General features: G+C 39.3%; 1 protein-coding gene across 2 annotated transcripts in view; it reads left to right on the top strand.

Moving 5' to 3' along the window:
* The window catches only part of RP2 (RP2 activator of ARL3 GTPase), a 52,314-nt gene that overhangs the window by 2,997 nt on the left and 21,856 nt on the right, over positions 1-27,461 (top strand). For both annotated transcript variants that reach the window (XM_044235237.1, XM_044235236.1), the window contains exons 2-3: positions 17,358-18,023; positions 22,629-22,743. In XM_044235237.1, the coding sequence (XP_044091172.1) occupies positions 17,358-18,023; positions 22,629-22,743 (781 nt within the window). The remainder of the gene's footprint in view (positions 1-17,357; positions 18,024-22,628; positions 22,744-27,461) is intronic.

Genomic DNA, 27,461 nt, shown 5'->3' with positions numbered 1-27,461 from the left:
ATACAGCCCAGAGAATGTAAGTGAGATATGTTTTAAATTTACATCAGACAATTACCATTCAACTTAAAAACATAATCCATTGCCTGAAAAGTTTCCTTGTAATTTGGAAAAGTGGTGTTTAAATTTTTCCTTAGGTTGTGTAATCAGAGTATCTTTGTCAAGAGGCACCCTCTGGGCTTTGGGTTTTGAGTTCTGTAATTGGGTCAGTCTTGGGGGACTGAAGCTAGGAGCAATTGTCTCAATTAGAATGTTTGGAGACTAAGTGTTGTCATGGCGACTGATATACTGTAATCAACAGTGTATGAAGCTTATGTTCTATCGCTGCTAACTTTGAAAAAGTGAAAAGCTTACTGTACAATTACTACATTGGCATGAGAAATATTTTTAGATTGTAAGATTTTTTAAAATGTCATAACCTATGGGGCGCCTGGGTGGCTCAGTGGGTTAAGCCTCTGCCTTCGGCTCAGGTCATGATCTCAGGGTCCTGGGATTGAGCCCCACATCGGGCTCTCTGCTCGGCGGGGATCCTGCTTCCCCCCCTCTCTCTCTGCCTACTTGTGAGCTCTCTCTCTGTGTCAAATAAATAAATAAAATCTTTAAAAATAAGTCATAACATATAGTGTGTTATTAGTGTTGGGGTAGAATTTAGTGATTCATCAGTTGCATATAATACCCTGTGCTTAATTCCATTAAGGGCCCTTCTTAATGCCCACTCCCCAATTACCTCATCCCATCTCCCTCCTCCCCTCCAGTAGCCCTCTGTTCATTCACTATTGTCAAGAGTCTCTTATGGTTTACCTCTCTCTCCATTTTTACCTTATTTTATTTTTCCTTCCCTTCCCCTGTGTTCATCTGTTTTGTTTCTTAAGTTCCATATATAAGGGAAATCATTTGGTATTTGTCTTTCTCTGACTTAGTTCATTTAGCATAGAGGCTATTACTCTAGTTCCATCCATTTTTAAATTACTTGGAAAGAAATGCTTTTATCCTTTTTATCTGTATGCTGCCTCTCATGGCTAGGCAAATTATTCAATATATAGGTACTCAAACACCAAGGAAGACTCAAAATTATAAAAATTATCCCTGCTCTTAAAGTGCTGACTGCTTTTATTGAGTTAAAACAGGAAATATTTAAGTGCAAACAAGGAAAATATGAGTGGTACAGAAAAGTAGTTTTCAGTTTCCAGTTATTCATACCATTACTTCTCCTAGATAATAGAAATGAGGATTAGTCCTCTAAACAATGATGGCATAAGTATGAAAATTGTGAATTTGAGTATGGGTAACACATCATGTATCCATTACATTTGTCTCATATTTGATAGAAATAAAACTGAACAAAAGCCTTATACCAGAGATTCAAGTAACTGCATTTTATTTGGTGTCTGTTTCATGACTTTGGATAAAGCAGTCCATTCGTGCATTTCAGGTTCTTGGCTATAAAATGCGACTGTGCCAAAGATTTCTCTACTGTTTAACAGGGTGAAGCACTGTCCTGACAAAAGGGGGTTAGACAGTAATGATCACCTGTGAAGATAGAACTCAGACCAGAGATTGGACAGGACACAACTGGTCTTATTATAAAAGCAGATCATAATTCCTGGGGTGGTTCCTCAGTGGAAGGCATGGCTTTGTGAGGAACTGATCTCCACATTAGTCAAAAGATTCAGACAGTGGTTCGATGGCCACTTATTAGAAAGAAGTATCTGCTCTGAGTAGCGGGCTAAATGCTGTTTTTAGCCTTTTAAATCTGTAAAGTACATATTCTAGGTATCCATTGCTGCCTACCAAACCAAACTGCTCTAAAACTCAGTGGCTTAGACTAATGGCAAGTATTTATTTTGTTCACAACTCGGCAATTTGGGTAGGGTATAGCAAGGTTGGCTCTCTGCCATATCAGATGCAGCAGTTCAACTGGGGGCCCAAGGATCTCCTTTCAATACGGCTTAATGGCAGTGCTGGCTGGCAAGTTGATCCTGGAGTTTGGCTAGGCTGAGGCCAGCGGCCTCTTCATGCAGTCTAGGCTTCTGCACAGCATGATGGCTGGGTTCCAAGGGCAGGTGTCCTCTAAGAGAGACACCAGGAGAAGCTGCATGGCTTTTCAAACTAGCCTCTTAAGTGATGTACCTTACTTTGCCACATTCTCTTGGTTGAGGTAGTCACAAATGCCCACCCATTTGTGGCCCTCCTCCATGGGAGGAGGATCAAAGAATTTGTCTACAGGTTTTAAATCTTTTACATAAAGTTGTTGTTACTTGGTTACTTTGTTTTTTAAAGGTGGTAAGTAGCTCTTTGTTTATTCATTTTATGAACAGCTTTATCACTAATCATCAGGGAAGTGCAATTAAAACCACAGTGAGGGATGCCTGGGTGGCTCAGTCCATTAAGCCTTGGGAGTCTTGATTTCAGGCTCAGGTCATGATCTCAGTGTCATGAGATAGAGCCCCATGTTGGGCTTGGCACTCAGCAGGGAGTCTGCTTGAGATTCTCTCCCTCTCACTTTGCTCCTCCCCCTGCTTGAGAGCGTGGTCTTTCTTTCTCAAATAAATAAATAAATCATTAAAAAAATACAATGACATATCACCTCACACCTGCCAGAATGGCTAAAATAAAAAACTCAAGAAACAAGTGTTGGCGAGGATGTGGAGCAAAAGGCATCCTCTTGCACCGTTGCTGTTGGTGGAAACGCACACTGGGGTGGAATACAAGGTGGAAGCTCCTCAAAAAATAAAAAGTAGAACTACCCCACGATCCCATAATCACACTACTGGGTAGTTGCCCAAAGAATGCAAAAACACTAATTTGCACCCCTGTGTTTATTGCAGCATCATTCACAATAGCCAAATTATGGAAGCAGCCCAAGTATCCCATCAATAGATGAATGGATAAAGAAGATGTGGTGTCCATGTAATGAAATAATACTCAGCCACAGAAAAAATGAAATCTTGCCATTTGCAAAAACATGGATGGAGCTAGAGAGTATAATGCTAAACGAAATAAGCCAGTCAAAGAAAGACAAATAGCATGTGATTTCACTTATGTGGAGTTTAAGAAACAAACAAAGGAAAAAAAAGACAAACCAGAAAACAGACTTGTAACTGTAAAGAACAAACTGGTGGTTTGCAGAGGGGAGGTTGGGGGGGCGGGGGTGGGTAAAACAGTAAAGGGGATTAAGAATATACTTACCTTGGTGAGCACTGGCTAACATATGGAACTGCTGAATCACTATATTGTACACCTGAAACATAACATTGTGTATTAACGACACTGGAATGAAAATTTGAAAACCAGAAAAATATATCTTGGTGTCCTAAAAAGGACTAGAAATAAATGTCTAAATTATCTAAAGTTTTGGTAAGAAGCACACCTTATTTTTATAATCAGATATACTTGCAGTGTATGTAAATAGAAATATTAATAAAAATGTGATCTCTGGGGGAAAATATGTGATTAATGAATGGATACCTATAAAAGACTAATACAGATTTCAGCTTGACTCTTATTTTATTATAATACTATTCAAATTTGTATAAGCATGAAGCCAGGCATAAATCCCATATGTTTACACCATCCTAAAGTGATTAAATAAAAAGAAAAATTGAGGCACATGGAAGTATGAAGCTAATAAAATCGAACAGTTTTAATATAAAAAATAGCTTTATTGACATACATCTACCATACAGTTTACTCACTTAAAGTATATAGTTCAGTAGTTTTAGTAAGTTCACAGGGTTATGATACCATCACTAAAATTTTAGAACATTTTCATTCCCCACAAAAGAAACCCATACCTATTAGTAGTTATTCCCACTTCCCTCTCCACCCCCCCCCACCAGCCTTGGGAAACCACAATTTTACTTTCTATCTCTGCAGATTTGCCTATTTTACACATTTCATATAAATGGAATCACACAGTATTTGGCCTTTTGTTAACTGGCTTTTTTCACTTAGCATGTCTTTGAGAGTCATGCATATTGTAACAATTATCAGTGCAGTATTCCTTTTTATTAGTGAATACTATTCCACAGAATAGATATTTACTTATAAATTTTACTTGTCCAATTTATTTATCCATTCATCAGTTGATGGACATTTGGGTTGTTTTCACTTTTCGGCCATTACAAATAATGCTGCTATGAATATTTGTGTACAGTTTTTTATGTGGACATAATATTTCTCTTGGGAATATACCTAGGCATGGCATTCCTGAGTCATATAGTAATTCTATGTTTAACTTTTTGAAGATCTGCTGAACTTTTTTAAAGTGTCTGCACCATTTTATATTTCTACCAACAGTGTGCAGAGGGTTCAAACTTCTTCACTTACATAAAGTTTTGGTAAAGGGGAAAAGCACAGAGAGTGAAAAGTATATGGGACTGGGTTTTTTTTAAAAGATTTTATTTATTTATTTGACAGAGATCACAAGCAGGCAGAGAGGGAGGCAGAGAGAGAGAGGAGGAAGCAGGCTCCCTGCTGAGCAGAGAGCCCGATGCGGGACTCGATCCCAGGACCCTGAGATCATGACCTGAGCCGAAGGCAGCGGCTTAACCCACTGAGCCACCCAGGCTCCTGGGACTGGGGTTTTAATTTGTATTCTATACACCAGTATACCTTATTGGGGAAGGCCTTTAGCTTTTCCAGCCCTCAATTTCTTTTTTTTTTTTAAAGATTTTTATTTTATTTATTTGAGAGAGAGAGACAGTGAGAGAGAGAATGAGCGAGGAGAAGGTCAGAGAGCAAAGCAGACTCCCCATGGAGCTGGGAGCCCGATGCAGGACTCGATCCCGGGACTCCAGGATCACGCCCTGAGCCGGAGGCAGTCGTTCAACCAACTGCGCCACCCAGGCGTCCCTCCAGCCCTCAATTTCTTAACATCCACTCCAGTTCTCTAATTCTTTGAGCGTCTCTGCGCATGGAGGGTAAGCATGGCTAGATGCATTCAGGCAAATCAGGGTGAAGAAAGGGAATGTGATAGGATGTAAAATTAGGTTAAGATTAGGTTAGATGGTATGGAAAATCCTTTTCAAACCTAAAATTTCATAATTCTATTTTGTGGTTATGAATTTAGCAACACAGTGAACTAATATACAGTGTTTCACCTTCTTTTGTCCTCAGTGTACGTAAGATCAAGGTACTGGTATTTATTATTATTTCTTTTTTTTAGAAGATTTTATTTATTTATTTAACAGAAATCACAGGTAGGCAGAGAGGTAGGCAGAGAGAGGGGGAAGCAGGCTCCCTGCTGAGCAGAGAGCCTGATGCGGGGTTCCATCCCAGGACCCTGAGATCATGACCTGAGCCGAAGGCAGAGGCTTAACCCACTGAGCCACCCAGTTGCCCCTATTATTATTTCTATAATTACATGGCACTGCCATTTTCATTTATGAAATAGCCTTTCAGCTATGTAGCTGTGTAGTCCTAAAACTGATTTAACGACGGGACCCCTGTTGGTTAAGCAGCTGCCTTCGGCTTAGGTCATGATCCCACCGTCCTGGGATCGAGTCCCACATCGAGCTCCTTGCTCGGCAGGGAGCCTGCTTCTCCCTCTGCCTCTGCCTGCCTCTCTGTCTGCCTGTGCTTGCTCTCTCTCCCTCTCTCTCTGACAAATAAATAAATAAAATCTTTAAAAAAATTTTTTTAAAAGCTATAAAAAAACTGATTTAACGATGTTGAAATTTTTTAAAAAGATTTTATTTATTTGACAGATCACAAGTAGGCAGAGAGAGAGGGGGAAGCAGGCTCCCTGCTGAGCAGAGAGTCCAATGCAGGGCTCGATCCCAGGACCCCAAGACCATGACCTGAGCCGAAGGCAGAGGCTTAACCCACTGAGCCACCCAGGTGCCCCACAATGTTGAAATTCTAAGTAATTTTATTTTAAATGCAGTATAACTTACATAGAGTGAAATTTACCCTTTTAAAGTATACAGTTAAGAAAATCAAAACCTCAGTGAGATACCACTTCACACCAGTCAGAATGGCTAAAATTAACAAGTCAGGAAATGACAGATGCTGGCGAGGATGTGGAGAAAGGGAAACCCTCCTACACTGTTGGTGGGAATGCAAGCTGGTACAACCATTCTGGAAAACACTCATGAAAAGCATGGAGGTTCCTCAAAAAGTTGAAAATAGAGCTACCCTATGACCCAGCAATCGCACTACTGGGTATTTACCCTAAAGATACAAATGTAGTGATCTGAAGGGGCACGTGTACCTGAATGTTTATAGCACCAATGTCAACAATAGCCAAACTATGGAAAGAACCTAGATGTCCATCAACAGATGAATGGATAAAGAAGATGTGGTATATATATACAATGGAATACTATGCAGCCATCAAAAGAAATGAAATCTTGCCATTTGTGATGATGTGGATGGAGCTAGAGGGTATTATGCTTAGCAAAATAAATCAATCAGAGAAAGATAATTATCATATGATCTCCCTGATAAGAAGAAGTTGAGAGGCAACATTGGGGGTTTGGGGGGGGTAGGAAAAGAGTAAATGAAACAAGATGGGATTGGGAGGGAGACAAACCATAAGAGACTATTAATCTCACAAAACAAACTGAGGGTTGCCGGGGGGAAGGGGATAGGGAGAGGGTGGTGGAGTTACGGACATTGGGGAAGGTGTGTGCTATGGTGAGTGCTGTAAAGTGTGTAAACCTGGCGATTCACAGACCTGTACCCCTGGGGCTAATAGTATAGTATATATTAATAAAAAAATGTTTAATTAAAAAAATAAAGTGTACAGCTATGAGTTTTGGCAAATGAAAGTAGTTGAGTAACTGATCACCACAATCGAGATATAGAACAGTTCCATCATACCTCCAAATTTCCTTGTGTTCCTTTTATAGTCAACTCCGCCCCCAGCTTCTGATCAGTTTTTTTATTTATCCCATCATGTTTCATTTTTTCCTTCCTTACCCCCATGACACCTGCTCTGCCTCTTAAATTCCTCATACCAGAGAAATCATGTGATAGCTGTCTTTCTCTGATTGAGTTATTCTGATCAGTTTTTTATCCTTACAGTTTTGTCTTTTTTCAAAAAGTTTTATTTATTTAAGTAATCTCTACCACCCCACGTGGGACTCAAACTCTTGACCTGGTGATCAAGATATACCCTCTACCAACTAAACCTGCCGGGCATCCTTATCCCTATAGTTCTGTCTTTTGAGAATGTCATATAAGTGGATCATGTAGTGTGTAACCTTTTGAGTCTGCCGCCTTTCACTTAGCATGATAATTTTAAAGTTCAGCCATGTTATTGCATGTATCAGGAGTTCCTTTTTACTGTTGAGTAGTATTGCATTATATGGGTATACCATGTTTGTTTATCTGTTCACCAGTTGAGGAACATTGGGGTTGTTTTCAGTCTGGGTAATGATGAATAAAGCTACCATAAACATTTGCATGCAGTTTTTGAGTGAACATAATTTTTCACTTCATTTGGGTGAATACCTAGGAGTGGGATTACTGACTTACATGGACATTTTATATTGAACTTTATAAGAAACTGCCAAACTATTTTCCAAAGTGGCTATGCCAGTTTGCATTCTTACCAGCAACATACGAGATGCTATGGTGGCAGTTGCTATGCCACCAGCACTTGGTATGGTCAAGGTTTTGTTTTTTTTTTTAATTTTAGGCATTCTAATAGGCATTTAGTGGTATTCCATTGTCGTTTAACTTGCGTATCGCTGATGACTAACGATGTTGAGGATTTTTCCATGTACTTATTTGCAATCCATATATTTACTTTGGTGAAGTGCTTATTAAAATCTTTTGCCCCTTTTTTACTAGTTTGTTTTCTTTTTTTTTTTTTAAAGATTTTATTTATTTATTTGACAGAGAGAGATCACAAGTAGGCAGAGAGGCAGGCAGAGAGAGAGAGAGGAGGAAGCAGGCTCCCTGCTGAGCAGAGAGCCCGATGCGGGACTCGATCCCGGGACGCGAGATCGTGACCTGAGCCGAAGGCAGCGGCTTAACCCACTGAGCCACCCAGGTGCCCCTTACTAGTTTGTTTTCTTAAATGACATTTGAGGCTTTTTTTAAAAAATATATCCTGGATACAAATCCCTTGTCATATGTGTGTTTTGCAGATTTTTACCCCAATTAATGGTTTGTCTTCTCTTTTTTTTTTTTAAAGATTTTATTTATTTATTTGACAGAGAGAGATCACAAGTAGGCAGAGAGGCAGGCAGAGAGAGAGGAGGAAGCAGGCTCCCTGCTGAGCAGAGAGCCCGATGCGGGACTTGATCCCAGGACCCTGAGATCATGACCTGAGCCAAAGGCAGCGGCCCAACCCACTGAGCCACCCAGGCGCCCCTGGTTTGTCTTCTCTTAACAGTGTCTTTTGAAGAATAAAAATTTTCTTTTTTTTTTAAATGATTTTATTTATTTATTTTACAGAGAGACACAGCAAGAGAGGGAACACAAGCAGGGAGAGTGGGAGAGGGAGAAGCAGGCTTCCTGCTGAGCAGGGAGCCCAATGTGGGGCTCGATCCCAGGATCCTGGGATCATGACCCGAGCTGAAGGCAGATGCTTAATGACTAAGGCACCCGGACACCCCCCAAAATTTTCTATTTTGATAAAACTCTAGTTTTCAATTTTTTCTTTTGTGGATTGTGTTTTTGGTTTCACATCTAGAAAATCTTTATCTAACCAGGATTACAACAATTTTCTCCTCTGCTTTCTTCTAGAAGTTGTAGAGTTTTGGTTTTACAGTTGGGTTCTGTGATCCATTTTGAGTTAATTGCTATATATGGTACAAAATATGAGAGATTCTTTTTCTTTTTTTACATACAGATTTCCAGTTGTTCCAATAACATTTGTTGAAAAGACTATCCTTTCTGTATTGAATTGCCTTTGCACCTTTGCCAATGTAACATAAGTCTATTTTTGAACTCTCTACTCTGTTCCATTGATTTAAGTGCCGGTAAACATTGGTTTCTGTTTGGATATGGTTAAATGTGAAGAAGCAACTGAGAAAATATACTTAGGAGCCAGACTGCCTAGGTCTGAGACTGAGCTCAAGCACTTACTAACTGTGTAACTTAGGGCAAGTCATTTAGCCTCTGAATAGCTAAATTTTCTCATCTGTAAAACAGAAATAGTATACAGCTCTTACAGGGATTTTTATGAGTATTTTTAAAGAGATGTTCTTTATTTATTTGAGAGAGAGAGAGAGCGTCTGTGTGCTGGGAGGATGGAGCGGCCAAGGGGGAAGGAGAGAGCAGGCGGAGCCCATTGCCCTGGATCTCGCCACCCTGAGATCATGACCTGAGCTGAAATCAGGAGTCAGGTGCTCAATCAACCAAAACCCATCATGTCCCGGGGTTTTTATGATATTGAGTGAATGATTATAAAGCAGTGAGAATGGTATCTCATACCTATAACAGTGCTTCTTACACTCCAGAGCTTTATTTTGGACTTCTTTGCAGACAGGCTTTCCACTGAAATTGACAAATTCATCATTTCATCTCAGATTATCATTAAGGAAGTTTACCCGTGGAGATGAATTTTAATGGAAAATTCGGATTGCTACTCAGTAAAACAATAAGATGTTTACTTTCATTTTCTGTTAGGAAAATACTGCTTAACTTAGTTTATCAGCTGTCTCAGGTGAATTGCAGCTGTTGAAATGTTTTCTTTGATTCTGAAAGTGTATTTACTGTCTTTTATGGATTATAGTAAGAAATACAGCCTAAACTAAGCTCACTTCATAAGGGGCTCTCGTGAAAAGGTAGCTTGGAATATGACCTTTCCATGTTTGTGATTTGGGGCATTTTACGTGAGAACTAGTAACTCTTGCAAAATGAGTATGGTACTAAGCTTCAGATTATTTATTATTACTTTTTGTTTTGTAGAGCTTTCAGGATTTGTTGAGAAAGTACAGCAACATAAATCCTAAATTTCTCCTTTGTAGACCGCATTGACAGTCCAAATAATTTTATACTTTAGAACTCTTTTGCTTAGAGGAGCTTTAACTATAGCATGAATTTCTCCCCATAACTAGAAGAACTGAGGTGTCCAGATAAAGTACTTAGAAAAATAGTAAAATTACGTTTAACTTCTCATCGTTGGCAGTTGTTAGAGACTGAGTATTTGTGTCCCTCCAAAATTCCCATGTTGGAGCCCTATAACTCTCTGTGTGCTGTGTTTGGAGATGGGGCCTCCAAGGAAGTAATTACCGTTAAAGGAGATCATAGGTTGGGGTCCTTATCTGATAGGATTAGTGTCCTTATGAGAAGTGACAGCAGAGAGCTTGCCCTGCACTCACCAGGGAAGGCCATGTGAGGAGGATATAAGGGAGAAGGCAGCTGTTTGCTGTCTGCCAGCCAGAGAGGTCTCACAGGAAACCAACTGTGATGGCACCTTAATCTTGGACTTCCCAGCCTCCAGACTGAGAGACATAAATTTCTGTTGTTTAAGCCATCTGGTCTGTTATTTTGTTGTGGCAACCATTCTTAGTCTGTCTCAGGCTGCCATAACAAAATAGCATAGACTAGTTGGCTTAAACAGCAGACATTTATTTATTAGATGGTTCTAGAGACTTGAGAAGTCCAAGATCAAGGTACTAGCAGATGGAGCATCTGGTGTCAAAGGTAAATACTGCTGGACATTAGTTAAAGCATTGAAAAGAGATTTTATTCAGTAACTGCTGACAGTAGGGGACAGAGCTGAGCTGCGTTCCAGTTTGTGGAGAGGTGATTTCAGCAATTTTATCAGGAAAATGGGGGAGCAGGGAGAGTCAGAGAAGTGAAAATTACAAAGTTGGTCAGTGTAAATGTGATTAAACCAGCTGTGTTTGTTCACTCACAGTTATCAAAGTTAGAATTCTGTCCTCCCACAGAGACTGATAGACAGAGGCCCTGTCCTTCCTGGTAGTTATATTTCAAAGGAATGACTCTCAGGTCCTTGGAAAAGATATTTCTGAGTTTTAAGGTTTACATATTCACAACTGTGGAGCCCTTTTTAATCAATGCTCTAAGAAAGGAAGGTCAGGGGCCTATTATCAGGTATTAGCTAGAACACATAGTAAATTTCCCTGGCAGGAAAATTTTACCCCCCAGGGGTAGGGGGGTAGAGTCCTTCTAGAGACATGGCTTGTGCTGCTAGAAGCCATGCTGGAGTTTGGTCAAGTCTCTTACAGCAGGGATTTGGACAGAATTGTAATGTGCCCAGAGTTCTGCAGTTCTCACTGGTGAGGGCCTGCTCTCTGGCTCATACTCTGCTGCCTTCAACGGCCTTTCCTCTATTGTGTGTGCAGGGAGGGAGGGAGACAAGACGGAGGGAGGAAGAGAGGGAGGTCTTTTCTTCTAAGAGCACAATCTCATCATGAGGCCCTGCCCTTGTGACTTCTTTTAAACCTGAGCGGACTAACTCCCCAGTACCGCAGTACCATCACTTCCTGGGCTAGGGCTTCAGATTTGAATTTGGAGAAGCTATAGGTATTCCGTACATAACACTTCAGGTGCAGACTAAGGTAGCAGCTCAGTGATTTCAAAGGTAAAAGTGGCTATTATTTCAGCATTTGCAACAAGTCTTAACTGCAACTTCTGATAGAGTACTAATTGTATTATAAACAACGTAGTTGAAATTTCTCAAATGCTATACATCTTATGTATCATTTCCATGCAAAACAAATTCACTAAATTCCTTTAAGTAACAGGTATTAACAGTTTTTTTTTTTTTTTAAAGATTTTACTTATTTGAGAGAGCACACATGGGGGTGGGGGCAGAGAGAATGAGAAAAGCAGAGCAGACTCCTCACTGAGCCAGGAGCCTGACCTGCGGATCCCAGGACCCCAAGATCAAGACCTGAGCCAAAGGCAGATGCTTAACCAGCTCAGCCACCCAGGCGCCCCTACTGTTTTATTATATTTTTTAAATTTTTATCCAAACACTGGTTTGTTCCCTACTTAAATGTGCTTGCAAATGTTTGAACTTGTTATCCATATCTCAAGCAAAGATGATTTGGCCAGAATCTTAAACCCTAAATTAATTCCCCAGGAGAATACACACAAAGTTTTACATCAGAGTTCTAAGGAGTTTCTGGTACAGTGAGATAAACCATAAGCTGAACCTTGAAGATTCTACTTGCCCAGTGGGTTTGAGGCTTTGGTAGAGACAGGCCAACTCCTGGGCCCCTTTTCCCTACACCTAATCCTGGTGCTCTTGATCTTCTCAGCCCCACTGTGGGAGGTGGACTGGTGCCAAGGTGACAGGCTGAAGAAGACCAGACAATGTTCCTACGCTCCATAAGGCCTAAAGCAGAACTCTCGGATGTTCCCTTTTCTCCACTTTAAGGCCTGGATTAGATCCAGATCCCATTAGCCTGCTCCATGCCCACATTCCCATTCCCTTCACTGGCTCTTCCAAGTGGAAGGCAGCTGCAGCTTGCTTTTACCACAGGTATGGGAGAGAAGAGAATGTAAAAAGGAGAACCCCAGCCCTGATATTAAGAGTGCCTCCGCCTCCTTCTGTGTAATTATCTTTCTACTTAGAAGTTGGCCAACTCGAACAGTGACCTGACCGAATGTCCCTGAGAATATCATGTTGTTCTTGATCATTATCAGGGTCTCTCTTCTGGAGAATGGGCAGTGGAGAAGTGTGTGATGACCAAACCTAGTTAACTCTTCACGTTTGTTTATTAAAGAGACACGTGGGGACCACCTACCCTAGATTACACACACTGAGGTAATAAAGATTAAGTAGTTAAAATGGATTCACTATTGGTGTGTGGAGTGCCTCTGGCTACCAGGCACTGTTCTGGGTTCAGGGGGAAACGGGTGGGCAAAACAGATAATCCTTTTCCTCATGGAGCTTACGTCCATAAAGGAGGATAGGTAGAATAAAGACGATGAATATGATGCATCCATAGTGCATTAAAAGGAAGCTAAGTGCTTTGGAGAAAAATAAAGAAGGGTAAAGAGGTAGTATTGGAGGAGGTGTTTCAGTTTTAAATAGATTGGTTACAGGAAGGGACGGACACTGGTATTTAATGTAATATAGGTACTCTGAAAAGGGAGAGCAGGCTTCTGGTTAAGGAAACTGGAAAGCTTCACAGAAGTTTGACAGGTGGACAAGAACTAGGAGAAGGAAGGCCGTCTGGGCAAAGGGGAGTTGGAGGACATAGGTCACAGCAAGTGCTTCCAGTTTGCTGAAGAATAAATTCCCATAGGAGATCAATAGGACTTAGGAGTAAAATGTAAGCTGTTATCACATAATAGTGACTTACACTGAAAGATTTTCTAATACTGAACCATTTGCGCTCAACTTGGTTGTGGTGCTTTCTCTTTTTATAGGATTGATTTAATTTGCAGGGTTTTTTTTTTTCTTTCCCCCATCTATAGATGTGGGTGAAATGAACCTAAAATCTAATTTTGTTATGTCTTTGTTTTTCTTACTAGGGTCTAGCCAGACAGGCTAATAGCATGAGTTAGGACTGTTCCTTCTTTTTCTATTGCCTTTATGGGTTTGCATGAACCTGGGATAAATAAAATTGGAATCTGCTTATAAAACCATCTGGGCCTGGTGTTTCTTTGTGGGAACACTTAGCCCACTAGTTGTATTTCTTTAGTAGTAATAGCATTTATTTAAGCATTTAACTTCCTCTGGAGTGAGTTGTGGTTTTTTTTTTAAGTTATTTTTTTAAGAGATTTGTTAAAACTTGTTGGTATATGGTTATTGATACTATTCTCCTTTAACCTCTATTTATGGTAATATCCCCCTTTTTATTCATACTGTTCGTGTTTCGTTCTTCTTTCCCTGGTCATTCTTGCCAGAAGTTTGCCTCTTTTTTGCCCCCCAAAGCATATTTTTGGCTTTGCTGATGTTTTGTTTTATATATTTAATACTTAAGTTACTCATTTCTACTATTTATCTTTCTCCTCCTACCTTCTGCAGTTTTATTGTTTATTGTCTAATTTCTTAAGGTGGACATTTAACTGATTTTGAGTGTTTTTACTATAGCTATTTAAGGTTAGAGATTGCCTTCAAAGCACTGTCTTTGCTGCATCCCAAATGTGGTACCTTAACATTTAATTCAAGTATTTTTAGATTTGATTATGATTTCTTCTTTAACCCATGAGTTATTTAGCAGTGTGTTTTTAAAATGTTCAAGTAGGCAAGAATTTTTAAAAGTGTCCTTTGTTATTAACTTTTAACCTAATTACATGTTAGTCTCATATCATGGTCTGTATGTTACCTATTATTTAAAATTTGTTTAGGCCTTAGGATCTACTATATGATTTTTAAAAAAGCTTTAGTGTGTCCTTAAGAAAACTGTGAGTGCACTCTACTTCCTGGATGCAGAACTTAAGCTTGTTCTCATTGTGTGGTTCAGTGCTTCTGTATTTTGTTAATTTTTTTGGTCTACTTGACCAATTAGTAGTTGGGAGACGCAGCATTAGAAGATACTTCTTAGATTTTAATCCGCCAGTTACAAGGGTTTGGAGAGGTCCAGAGCAACTGTCAGAGTTAGTCCCCCCTGTTTTTTCCCACCTCTTCACTAGCACAAGGTTTCTGTCCTGCCCTAAATTTACTCAAAGGAAGTCTGGACCAGAGATCTGAGTCCCAGCAGTTGTGGGAGAAGCACAGTTGTCTCAAGATTTAGGGTGGGGGAGAAGCAAGAGCAGAAATCCCAGAGGTTCCTTTTTTGTTTTATCCTCCCACACGTCCCCACAGGGACTTCTCATAGTTTCCCCTTTTCTTGGTGTTTTCCTTACATGGTCCCTTTGGGGTTGATCTTAGGCAATAGGGAACCAGCAACTATGCTGATTGGGTTTCTTTTTAGAGACCAAACTGGAATACTGTACTTTTTTTTTTTAAGGTATGTTCATTTATTTGAGGGGACGGTCAGAGGGAGAAAATCTTCAAGCAGACTCCACACTCAGCGCGGAGCCTGACACGGTGCACAATCTCACAACCCATGAGATCACGACCTGAGCCGAAACCAAAGGTTGCCCAACTGACTGAGGCACCCAGGCGCCCCAGTACCTTTATATACATGCATCACCTGTAAAATCCTAGAAACAATTGCTTGAATAATACTTTCCACATTAAACCTGTGTTGCCCCCTGTATTTTTCACTTTTTCTGAGGTATGGCGCACTAACATCCAATCATATAAATCAGAGTAGTGTTTTTTCAAACCCTTCAGGGCATAATAGAAAATTTTGTGTGTGCTGGGGGGCTTGCCACAAAATCAGGGTAAATATTATTCGTGAAGCTTTTATTTCTTTGGTTTGTGTCCATGTGCAAATACTCACCAGTAGGGGTACTGGGCTGTGTTGAAGAATCTGCTAATGCACGTTATAGTCCAAAACAGTCGGAAAACACTGACGAGAGAACTAAGAATCATTTTGGACCCACCCTTCTGCCGACAGCTGTTGAATTACCGAATTGATGGATTCTACTTCCTCAGTATTTCGCGAATTTATCCCATCTTCCTCTTCTAGCCACTGCCGACAGCAAAAGTCTCAGATCCATGCCCCACCTCCTTATTCTTACAGAGTAAACTTCCTGAAATGTAAATTTCTCTTATTTAAAACCCTCCTGTGGTACCCTATTGCCCACGGATAACTTCCAGGCTTTGTAATATGGCCCCTGCCTATCTCTCTAGCTTCATCTGCTCCCATTCTAGTATCACTGGTAAACACCAAACCATGTTCGGTTTTCCTCATGTTCTCTGAAGAGTTTTATTTTGTCAATTCTTTCACTTTTGCCTGGTGTGGAAAAAGAGGATCTTTTACTCCTACCTGTTTTATGTGGTGAACTCCAGCTGGTTCATTCTCACTTTGTTAGTAAATTCTTACACCCTACCTCCTCCACCCCAGGTTTCCTTCCTCTGTGTTTCCAGAATATTCTAGGCTTCTTGCATTATACAGCCGAGTTGTTTTTAAATCATCTGTTTAGGTTAGTGTTTACTTTTTTATGGGAAAAGCTGGTCATACTCACGTTAGTGCCTGAGAGATTATCTGGCTCATATTGGGTGTTCAGATGTTGGTTGAATGACTGAAGATCTGGAAAGTTCAATTGCCTTTCCAAGATCATGTTGCTCATAGGTGACAGAATTAAGACTGGGAAACAAAGTGCCTCTTTTATCGCCTCATGCTACAGACCAGTACTCCTTCTAGTACATTATGTAAAACTGGATAAGTACAACATTTATTGTGCATTACTGAATAAGCCACTTTAAGTTAGTGATGGTTGGGATGAGTAAATTATCCTTTGTGAGTAATCAAAAATTTGCTTACTATATGGGAGTCTGTTTCTGGCACACAAATAGTTTTATATGAAATATAATATTTGCAAAGAGGTAGAACAGTGCAAGTAGACTCCAATGTAATTTGGAAAAATTAAAATGGCCTTTCTGTGACTCTTAGAGGTCAGTTAGAATTTTAAAGTATATAATGTGACAAATTACAGGCATAGTGTTTAAAAGGTTATGTGTGCTTTAGTTTAGAATATCTAAGGTTGGGAATGGTGGCATTTGAAGAATTGCCTTGTAGGAAAAGCTTAATAAATATTTGAATCAAACTTGCAGATGGGAGTTATGCCATATAGTAATTCTTGTGCCTTCAGGTTCTTCCATTTTCTGTAGCATATTGCAGAAATCAGTCAGGGCTTAGAAACCAAGACCCACACATCCGTTTATTGAAGGATAAAGAAATATATTTCAATCTGGGTGTATTTCCAATTTCAGAAGTTTTAAAATTTTCACTCGTAGAATTTAAGAAGCAACACAAATGAACAAAGGAAAAAGGCAGTCAGAAGACCGGACACTTAAATATAGAGAACAAACTGGAGGTAGGTAGGGGGATGGGTGAAATAGGTGACGGGGATTAAGCAGGGCACTTGTGATGAGCACCAGGTGATGTATGGAATTACTAAATCACTACGCTGTACACCTGAAACTAATATAAAACTGTAATGTTAATTATACTTGAATTAAGAAATTTTAAAAAGTGAAACATCAGAAAAAGGGTCCGAGCTGAAATATTCCTTAATATCATCCAAAATGCTGTGTGCATGAGAATGTCCCCAACTGTTTCAAAAATGTGTTTCTATAGTTGGTGTGTTGAAACAGGATCCACACAATGTCCACACATTGTTTGGTTGATATGTCCTTGAGCCTTTCTTTATCACAGTTTCCTCTCCCTTTCCCTGCCCCCATTCTTCTTAACTACTGGAAGAAATAATTTGCGCTTTTCATTTTCTTACTATGTTGCAAAGTCGGTGAGAGTAGGAACTTATTATTTTAGCACCAAGAATTGTGCCTGGTACCCAGTAGACACTTGACTAATAGTTGTTGAATGATGTTAGTAATACTCAAGGCCTGTGTTTTGTCCCTGCAGGTTGATCCAAAAGACTACATGTTCAGTGGCCTGAAGGATGAAACAGTAGGTCGCCTACCTGGCCAAGTGGCGGGACAACAGTTTCTCATTCAAGACTGTGAGAACTGTAACATCTATATCTTTGATCACTCTGCTACGATTACTATTGATGACTGTACTAACTGTGTGATTTTTCTGGGACCTGTGAAAGGCAGTGTGTTTTTTCGGAATTGCAGAGATTGCAAGTGTACGCTAGCCTGCCAACAGTTTCGTGTGCGGGATTGTAGAAAGCTGGAAGTCTTTCTGTGCTGTGCCACTCAACCCATCATTGAGTCTTCCACAAACATCAAGTTTGGCTGCTTCCAATGGTACTACCCCGAGTTAGCATTCCAGTTCAAGGACGCGGGGCTGAGTATCTTCAATAATACCTGGAGCAACATTCATGACTTTACCCCCGTGTCAGGAGAGCTCAACTGGAGCCTTCTTCCCGAGGATGCTGTAGTTCAAGACCATGTTCCTCTGCCTACTACCGAAGAGCTCAAAGCAGTCCGTGTTTCCACAGAAGCCAATAGAAGTATCGTTCCAGTATCTCGGGGTCAGAGGCAGAAGAGCAGTGATGAGTCATGCTTAGTGGTATTATTTGCTGGTGATTACACTATCGCAAATGCCAGAAAACTAATTGATGAGGTAAGGAGAGAGAGAAGAGAAACAGACCCACACCCAGATAGGAACACATCACTGTCTGGAGAACTTCTGTTCTTTTCACAATTGGCAATTGGCTATTCACAATTCACAATTGGCTATTAGGAATATAGGCAGTCCTCAAGTTCTAGTCCCTTGCCCCCTGCAGATATATCTGTAAGCTAATTGTTTGCCCCTCAAAAGATTTTCCCACAGAAACTTCAAAAAATATAAGTCAGTAAGCATTTATTAAGCACTTACTATGTGAAGAGTTACTTCTGTTGCCATATTTCATCGACTGTAGGATGCACATTTGTTTTGCACATTTTTGCTCATCCGAAATGTGTCTTAAAAGTGATGGCAACTCAAAGCTGATGACCTAGGGTATATGCTGGAGATGGAGACACATGGGCAAAATTCTCTGCCCTCAGAGAACTTTAATGAGTGATTTCCAAGGAAGCTTACAAAAGTAGTATTGCACAGTAAAGCATGAGCTTATTTAGTTGGGAATACTTATTTGGAGTTTTAATTGGTTGGAGGGCAGTGGGAAAGACATTTAGGAGTGCAGCTTTCGGCCACTGGGGCAACTGTGAGATCCCCTTCCGCAGTATTTCCCTTTGCTCTGTTGCTACATGAAGGGGAGATTGGTGCGAAGGGGAGATTAGTGCGTAAGAATGAGGTGGGAGCTGGAATAGCAGAGGTGGTGGACTCAGGAGCAGGGACTCGGTGAGTTTTGGACTAGAGAAGAGTTCTTCTAGCAGAAGCAGCTTGCACTGGAAAAATAACTGGGGACATAGAGATGAGGCATTCCAGAAGCACCAGTTCCTATGTTGGTGGGCACTCCAGTGGGGAGGCGGTGGTGGGATGTATTGGTCACCCATTAATCAGATGTTCTTCAGAAGGAGTAGCCTGTGGACTCTGAGGAACAAACTGGGGGTTTTAGAGGGGAGGCGGGGGATGGGTAACCCCAGTGGTGGGTATTAAGGAGGGCAAGGATTGCATGGAGCACTGGGTATGGTGCATAAACAATGAATCTTGGAACACTGCATCAAAAACTAATGATGTATTCTATGGTGGCTAACATAACACAATAAAAAAAAAAAGAAAAAAAGAAAGTCAGACTTCCAGAAATGAAAAAGTGAATGGAAAACTCCTCAAGTCTCCTTTTGAATGGATTTTTTAAAAAATTGTAACTGTTCTGCCAAAGGAAGATTATAGGGGGAGAAAAAACTAAAAATGATCTCTTCTCTGTAGCTATATATCCTACAATGTCGAAAACCCATGTCTGAAATCTACAAAGTATATCTGAAGTCTAGTTTTCAAAACAACAGAAGCCAAAGTATAATTTGAAGACTGTGGTGTTTTTGTTGTTGTTGTTCATGCTAATCTGCTGAACACATTGGTAAGATATAGAAAAAGCACTTCTGGCCTTTGAGCTATCTAATCACATGTTAATCCAACATCTGAAAGGTCAGCATTTTCATTTTACAGCATGGTGACTTAGAAAAAAATCTATGTACAGTTTTCGGATGATATAATTATTCAGGTTAAACTCCTTTTTGGTAGGAATTGAGAAGTGGACATTAAGAGTGTATAACATGTTTAAATTTTTTAAAAAGGCATCAAAAGGAGCACTCTTTCTTTGTGGGTCATCACAAGTTCTTAACCTTTTAATTTTTGGTGTCTGATGCGTGAAATGGCAGCGTTGTGTGCACTTAAAAGCAACATGAGCAGGAAGAATGATGGTCTTCAGACGTCGTTCTGGATTACAAGATATTTTATAACAAAAATGTAATGACAGCACTAGTAATAGCTAACACTTACGTAGTGTTAACTGTGTACCAGGCATTCTTATAAGGGATTTAAATGAAGTAACTCAATTTAGAAGAACCTATGCAGTAGGTGCATTTATTCCCCTTTTTACAGAGGAAAATGAGCCACGGAGAGAGTAAGCAACTTGCGAAAGGTCACTCAGCGTAAACAGCAGAGCCATGATTTAAATCCAGGCAGTCTGGCTTTAAACCACAGTCTGAGCCCTTAAGCATGATGCTAATCTGCCTCAATGGGAAAGGAAGGTTGAGGAGGGCCTGGGGGAGCAGGAGTGTTACCGAAAGGGTGGTGAGTCAAGGCAGATACCACCCTTTGGCCTAGAAGGGAAAACCTTGGGCCTTTTTGGTTGGAGTTAGCCTGCCTAATTGTGAAAGCACAGAACGAAGGAATGACAGAGAACAAAAAGAAGAAAATGCAAGTGCACATGAAGAGGGTATCAAAACATGCTAAAAGATCACTCTCTCACACACATATTAAAGGAGAGCTTACCTGTGTTTTCAAAAAAATGAAGCTCACGTTCCCAGGAAAAGATGCATAGGAGCTATTGAATACTGAAGTGGGAAAAAAAAAAGAAAGATAACCCCACCCAAAACTCGAGTCTTTCTCATATCACAACCTGAATACCTTAAGACAGCTTTGACTGGAACTGTGATTGCTGACTCTGGTTTTGTTAAACCCTAGGAGTATCATAGAATTTTGTTTCCCATTGTTTTTATAAATTAAATGTATCATAATAGTTTTTAGGTAGGAAGTCCGGAAAAGCTGGATAAAGCAGAAAACACAGTCCAAAGGGAGTCAAGAGAAGTTACTGGGCCTCAATTTTCTCTCCTGAAAATCAGATTTCTTGCTTCCTCTTAGCTACATCACAGATATGCACAGGATAAATTAGAGTAAAAGTAGCTTGAATTGGTTGGAAGTAACGTATTGCATAATTTAAGTTGGGTAGTTACCGCTATTTTCAAGTCTTTAGAAGTAGAAGAATTTCCATGAAAAAGGAGTCTCCAGATAGCTGCAGTGAGATATCAAAATCGATCAAGTTTGTAATTCAGTATTTGTTTTTAGGTAACCGTATTCTGAATTAATCACCTTTTGTCAGTTTATGTGTCTGACTATAAAATCAGAGGTAGTGAGCCATCTAGAAAATTAGAAACAGGTAAAGGATTATTTCTGATATTTTAAGTAACTTCGTAGTCATCACCTGGCAGTGGATGTCCATGCAATTTTTTGCTACCTTTGTATGTATGTTTCTTTTTTCTGAGGCAGCACCGAGGCCTCTGAGAAAGGATTTGAGTTTGAATCCAATTTGAAGGAATGGTATGGGATAATGTAGCTGATTGGATGAAATACTATCAGCCATTAAAAATAATTTTATAGTGGAATAGCTGGGAAATATTCACAGTCAAGTAAGTGAAATTTTTAGAATATTATATAAGTATCCAAATTTTTTTTACGAGATCTAAGTCTGGAAAGATATATATACTAAAATGTTAGCAGTTGTGGTTATTCTTAGAAGTTGGATTAAGAGCAGGATTTTCTTTTCTTTTTGTGGTTATATGGATTTTACAATGAACATTTGTTATTTCTGTAGTGGGGGAAAAAGATAACTGGGAGGGTAAAAGGACATATAACCAAATGGCAGTGGCACCTTTGAGTGGTAGCACCTTGGTTCATATTTGTTTCTGTTTTTTCATTTTTCAGGTGCTCTGTGTTGAGCCTATATGTTTGTTACTTTTATTCATTTATTTTTTATTGTGTTATGTTAGTCACCATACAGTCCATCACTAGTTTTTGATGTCGTGTTCCCGATGCATTGTTTGCATGGAGCACCCCGCACTCCATGCAATCCGTGCCCTCCTTAATACCAATCACTGCGCTCACCCATTCCCCACCCCCCTCCCCTCTAAAACCCTCAGTTTGTTTCCCAGAGTCCACAGTCTGTCATGGTTATACTTAAAAATCCAATAGGTGTGCTAAAAAAAAAAATCAAGTGGTTGAATACTTCGCATTTTTAAAAATGACTTTCATCATTATTTTAAAAATTAATGTATACTTATCATACAGAACTGTAGAAATAAAGAATAGAAGTGTTTAAAAATCATCCATAACAAAAAAAATCCTCCATAACATAGTATATCTTGAAAAGTCTTTTTAGGAATACTCTTTCATTTATTTCATCTATTATCAGATTAACTGGGTTCCAGTCACAGTTCTGTTACTTGATAGTTGTCTGACCTTGACTGAGTTTCTTTACCACTCTGTGCCTTCATTTTCTCACCTGTAAAATGAGGGTAATAATAGTACCTACCTCATGAGAGGGTTAAATGTGCTATCCACGTTAAGTGCATAAAACTGCATGGTGCACAGCAGGGCTTCGTAAATATGGACTATGACTATTGGGCTATACTATAAATATTTGTATCATGCTTTTCAAAATTATTATGTAAGCTTTTCCCCATTGTATTATTTGTTAAGTTTAATGAACTATGCTATTTCATCATGTGACAAATGTCCCCTAGTTTACCTCCTTAACCATTCTCTTCTCATTGGACAAACAAACTAGGCAGTGCACACTAATTCTTACCCAGAACCACCCTTCTGGAAAAATCTTGTGTATGTGAAAACTTGTCAGAGAAAAAGCCTTGAATTAGAGGGATGATTCAAACAAAAATCAGCATGCTGCGTCTCATTGTATACAGAAAAATACTAGGAAAAAAAAAGAAAAATACTGTTTTAATCTCAGAAGTTCATTTTAAACTCTAAATGAAATTTTATTTTCCACAGATGGTCGGTAAAGGCTTTTTCCTAGTTCAGACAAAGGAAGTATCAATGAAAGCCGAGGATGCTCAAAGGGTTTTTGGGGAAAAAGCACCTGACTTCCTTCCTCTTCTGAACAAAGGTACGTTCTGGATGATTGGTGTACTTGTGTGTTTATCCTCTTGACATGTGATTCGATCTGCTCTTGCCTTTAACATTTCTCTTACCTTGCTTTCTCTTTCTTGCTTGTTTTATGTTTTTTTCCTGCTACTATTCAAAAATGTCAAAATTTCATATCATTCAAAAATTCCTACATAACTAGGCATTAGGTTTTCTTTCCTATTTTGTCATCTTAATACTTAAAAGTCACACTCGATTATTATGTATTTTTGTTATTTTAATTATTATTTTATTGTTGTTCTATTATTATACTACAGTGAGTGTTCCATTCTCCCTGCCCAGAGTTACAAAGCACTTCATAAGGATTCTTTCTGCCTTCAGTGGGTTTTGACCATACTGGAAAGGAAATAAGAAATATAAATAAAATGGTATACTATTTTATGTATTGAATGTGATTGATTAACTTCTCACACATAATTAGAATTGTTTTCCCCAGTGGGCAAATGCCACCAACAAATTTGAGTACTGGAAATACATCTGCAAACAGAGGAACTGGAATTCATGTGCCCTCTGGAAGGGTTACATTTGTCTGTATGTGTTTGAAGGTCTACTGATTCTAGAGGATAAAGTTCTGGTTATGTCAGAGCAGGGACATTGTTTGCTTAAGGTTCACCAGGCTTTTCTTTACTGGCCTGAACAAATACATAGAGTAATACACAATGCTGATTGAGTATACCCTAAAAAGGTGGGACCTCTGCATTTACATGCTTTTTATGTGTGAATTATAATCACTGTAAAACCTATATGAAAGTGGTGGAGGAGGGGCACCTGGGTGGCTCAGTCAGTTAAGCATCAGACTCTTGATTTTGGCTCAGGTCATGATCCCAGGGTTGTGAGATTGAGCCCCATGTCCAGCTCTGTGCTCACCGGGGAGCCTGCCTGAAATTCTCTCCCTGTCCCTCTGCTCCCCTATGCTCTCTCTCTCTCTAAAATAAGTAAATATTTCTTAAGAAAAAAAGAGAAAACATTGGAGGCTTGTTGGGATCATTTTAATAACTAATGCTGGGTATGATTCAGCCTTCATACAGTATTTCATATACCTTTGTGGTTATTGCAGCAGTATGAAGGACTTGTTCTAACCCAGTGAGTGAATCTCCTCTAGAATATATACTGGAAATTTTGACCTGGCTCCTTTTTTTAAATTGAAGTATAATTAACATACAGTGTTATAATTAGTTTCAGGTATACGATGTTATGATTCAACAATTCTATACATTTCTCAGGGCTCATCAAGATAAGTGTACTCTTAATCCCTTTCATCTGTTTCAACCCTCTCCCCACCCACCTCTTCTCTGGCAACCACCAGTTTTCTGTATTTAAGAGTCTGACTTTTTTGTCTTTTTTTTTCTTTGTTTTCTTTCCTAAATGCCACATATTGAGTGCTATCAGATAGTAGTTGTCTCTCTCTGACTGACTTATTTCACTTAGTATTATACCGTCTAGTGTCATCCATGTTGCAAATGGTAAGATTTCATTCTTTTTTATGGTTGAGTAATATTCCATTGTGTTTGTGTGTATATACACAAACACACACACACACACACCTTCTTTATCCATTCATCTGTAGCTGGACATGGCTTGCCTCCATAACTTGAGTATTATAAATAATGCTGCAGTGCACATAGTGGTGTATATATATATCTTTTCAAATTAGTGATTTCACTACAATATTTGTCTTTCTCTGACTTGTTTCACTTAGCATTATACGCTTTAGCGCCATCCATGTTGTTGCAAATGGCAAGATTTCATTCTTTTCTATGGCTGAATAATACTCCATTTTACACACACACACACACACACACACACACACACACCCCACATCTTATTTATCCATTCATCTATTGATGGACACTTAGGCTGCTTCCATAATATGCCTGTTGTAAATAATGCTGCTATAAACATAGATATGCAAGTATCCCTTTGAATTAGTGTTTCTGTATTTTTCAGGTAAATATCCAGTACTGCAATTTCTGGTTGTAGGGTAGTTGTACTTTTAACTTTCTGAGGACCCTCTATATGGTCTTCCACAGTGGCTGTACCAGTTTGCTTTCCCACCAACAGTGCGTGAGGATTCGTTCCTTTTTCTCCACATCCTAAGCAGCACTTTGTTATTTCTTGTTTTTGATTTTAGCCATTCTGACAGGTGTGAGGTGTATCTCATTGTGGTTTTAATTTGCATTTCCCTGATGATGAGTGATATTGAATATCTTTTTGTCTGTCTATTGGCCACCTGTATGTCTTCTTTGGGAAAATGTCTCTTCAGGTCCTCTGCCATTTTTATTTTTTTATTTATTTTTTTAAAGATTTTATTTATTTATTTGGCAGAGAGAGATCACAGTAGACAGAGAGGCAGGCAGAGAGAGAGAGAGAGGGAGGGAGGGAAGCAGGCTCCCCGCTGAGCATCCTCTGCCATTTTTAATTGGATTATTTGGTTTTTTGCTGCTGAGTTGCATAAGAGCTTTATATATTTTGGATATTAACCCCTTATCAGATATTCATTTGCAAATTTCTTCTCCCATTCAGAGGTTGCCTTTTTACTTTGTTGCTATTGTTTTTCTTGCCCGAGGAAACATGCCTAGAAAAATGTTTCTGTGGCCAATGTCAAGGAAATTACAGCATATATCTTCTACTTTTATGGCTTCAGGTCTCACCTTTAGACCTTCCATCCATTTTGAATTTATTTTTGTGTGTGGTGTAAGACAGTGGTCCAGTTTTATTCTTTCGTAGGTAGCTGACCAGTTTTCCCAACACCCGTTGTTGAAGAGACTGTCTTTTCCCCATTGTATATTCTTGCTTCCTCTGTCACAGATTAGTGGACTTTGTTAGTGTGAGTTCATTTCTGGAATCTATTCTGTTTTATTGCTCTATATATGTATCTGTTTTGGGGCCAGTACCATACTGTTTTGGTTAGCTGCAGCTTTGTAGTGTATCTTGAAATCTGAGATTGAGATACCTCCAGCTTTATTCTTCTTCTTCAAGATCGCTTTGACTACTCAAGGTCTTTTGTGGTTTCATACAAATTTTAAGGTTATTTGTTCTAGTTCTGTGAAAAGTGTTGTTAGTATTTTGATAGGGACTACACGAAATCTGTAGATTGCTTTGAGTAGTATGGACATTTTAACAATCCAGGAGCATGGCATATCTTTCCATTTGTTTGTTTCATCTTCAATTTCTTTCATCGGTATTTTATAGTTTCCAGAGTACAGATGTCCTGGCTCCTTTGATACAGCTGTTTTGACATGGGAGCCTTCTGATGGATCCTTGGAAACAAGCCTTTAAACTCTCAACAGGTTTCAGAAATTGAATCCAGTAATAAGTGTAATGGACATCCTAATGTGTGTGATTAGGGAAATAGGTATATGAGTAGGTATGAATTAATGATTTATGGGCTCATGCAATGTTAGTGGAGTGGTTTCATAGAAACGCTCCAACCCCAAATACAATATCTTTGTTTAAGTAACACAACATTCCACATGGAGGAAGTAAAAGTAGAACTAAAAAAAAAAAGTAGGGGCGCCTGGGTGGCTCAGACGGTTAAGTGTCTGCTTTCGGCTCAGGTCATGGTCCCAGGGTCCTGGGATGGAGCCCCGCATTGGGCTCTTTGCTCAGCAGGGAGCCTGCTTCTCCCTCTCTCTCTGCCTGTTGCTCTGCCTTTTTGGGTTCTCTCACTCTCTTTGTCAAATAAATAAATAACTTTTTTTTTTTTAATTTTAAAAATAGAACTAAAACCAATGGGCAGATGTTACGGGAATTTCAGCAAATAAACATCATATAATTAACTTTTAAAACCGGAGATATCCATAGGAAGTACTCAAAAACTAAGGAGGTCTTACCAAAAGGTACAAGGAACAGGCTTAAATCCTATCCCTTGGCAAAATTTGGGATAATTTAGGCATCACAGAGAATAATGAAGGGAATTGATTTAACAACAGAAATCCATGCATCGATAGTGATAATAAAAAAGGGGGGAGGAGGAAATAAAGGAAAGATCTTTTGCTCTTTACAGAATACTGTGAGCTAATAAATGTAGAAGGAATGATAGACTTTGGAAATCACCATCTTCCAATCCACAGTAATCATTAATTCAGGTAAAGATTATGAGTGGATGCTAAAACTACTGGGGTAAAAGTTGCTAAGAAATAGGATATTTGTACATTCTCATTCAAGGGGGAAATGTACCTTTGCAGCAGAGATTTGGTGATCATTCTCCTCAAACGTAGCATCACTGAAGGCAGGACAGCCTGACATTATGTTCCTCCTGATGCACTGCGGTAAGAAATACACGACATCACCTGTGAAGAATTCTTCCCCAAAATACTTAACTTGAATGTAATCAAGCTAAGACTTCACTTCTAGTTTATCAGAAAGAAAGGAAATTTAGGGACATGTTGGACACACTATGAGGAAATAGTGACTCAGATCCAAAAAGAAGACCTTCGACAAGACAGCTGGCTAGGACTCTTCAGACAGTGTCCTGGAAAACAGACAAAACTGATGGGAGACTGTTGTGGATTAAAAGAAGCATCACAACTAGGCATAATGAATGAACCTTTATTGGATTGGGATGTGGTGAACTCTAAAGCTGTACAACATTTGGGGGGAAAATTTGGGAAGTTTGGAGATGATGTTAGGGAATTACTGTTAGTATCCTTAGGTATGATAATGGTATTATGGTTATGT

Source organism: Neovison vison, chromosome X (genome assembly GCF_020171115.1).
Source record: "Neovison vison isolate M4711 chromosome X, ASM_NN_V1, whole genome shotgun sequence".
In the NCBI taxonomy this organism is placed as follows: Eukaryota; Metazoa; Chordata; class Mammalia; order Carnivora; family Mustelidae; genus Neogale; species Neogale vison.
Note: the sequence above shows the minus strand (reverse complement) of the source record. Positions and strands in the feature narration are given on the sequence as shown.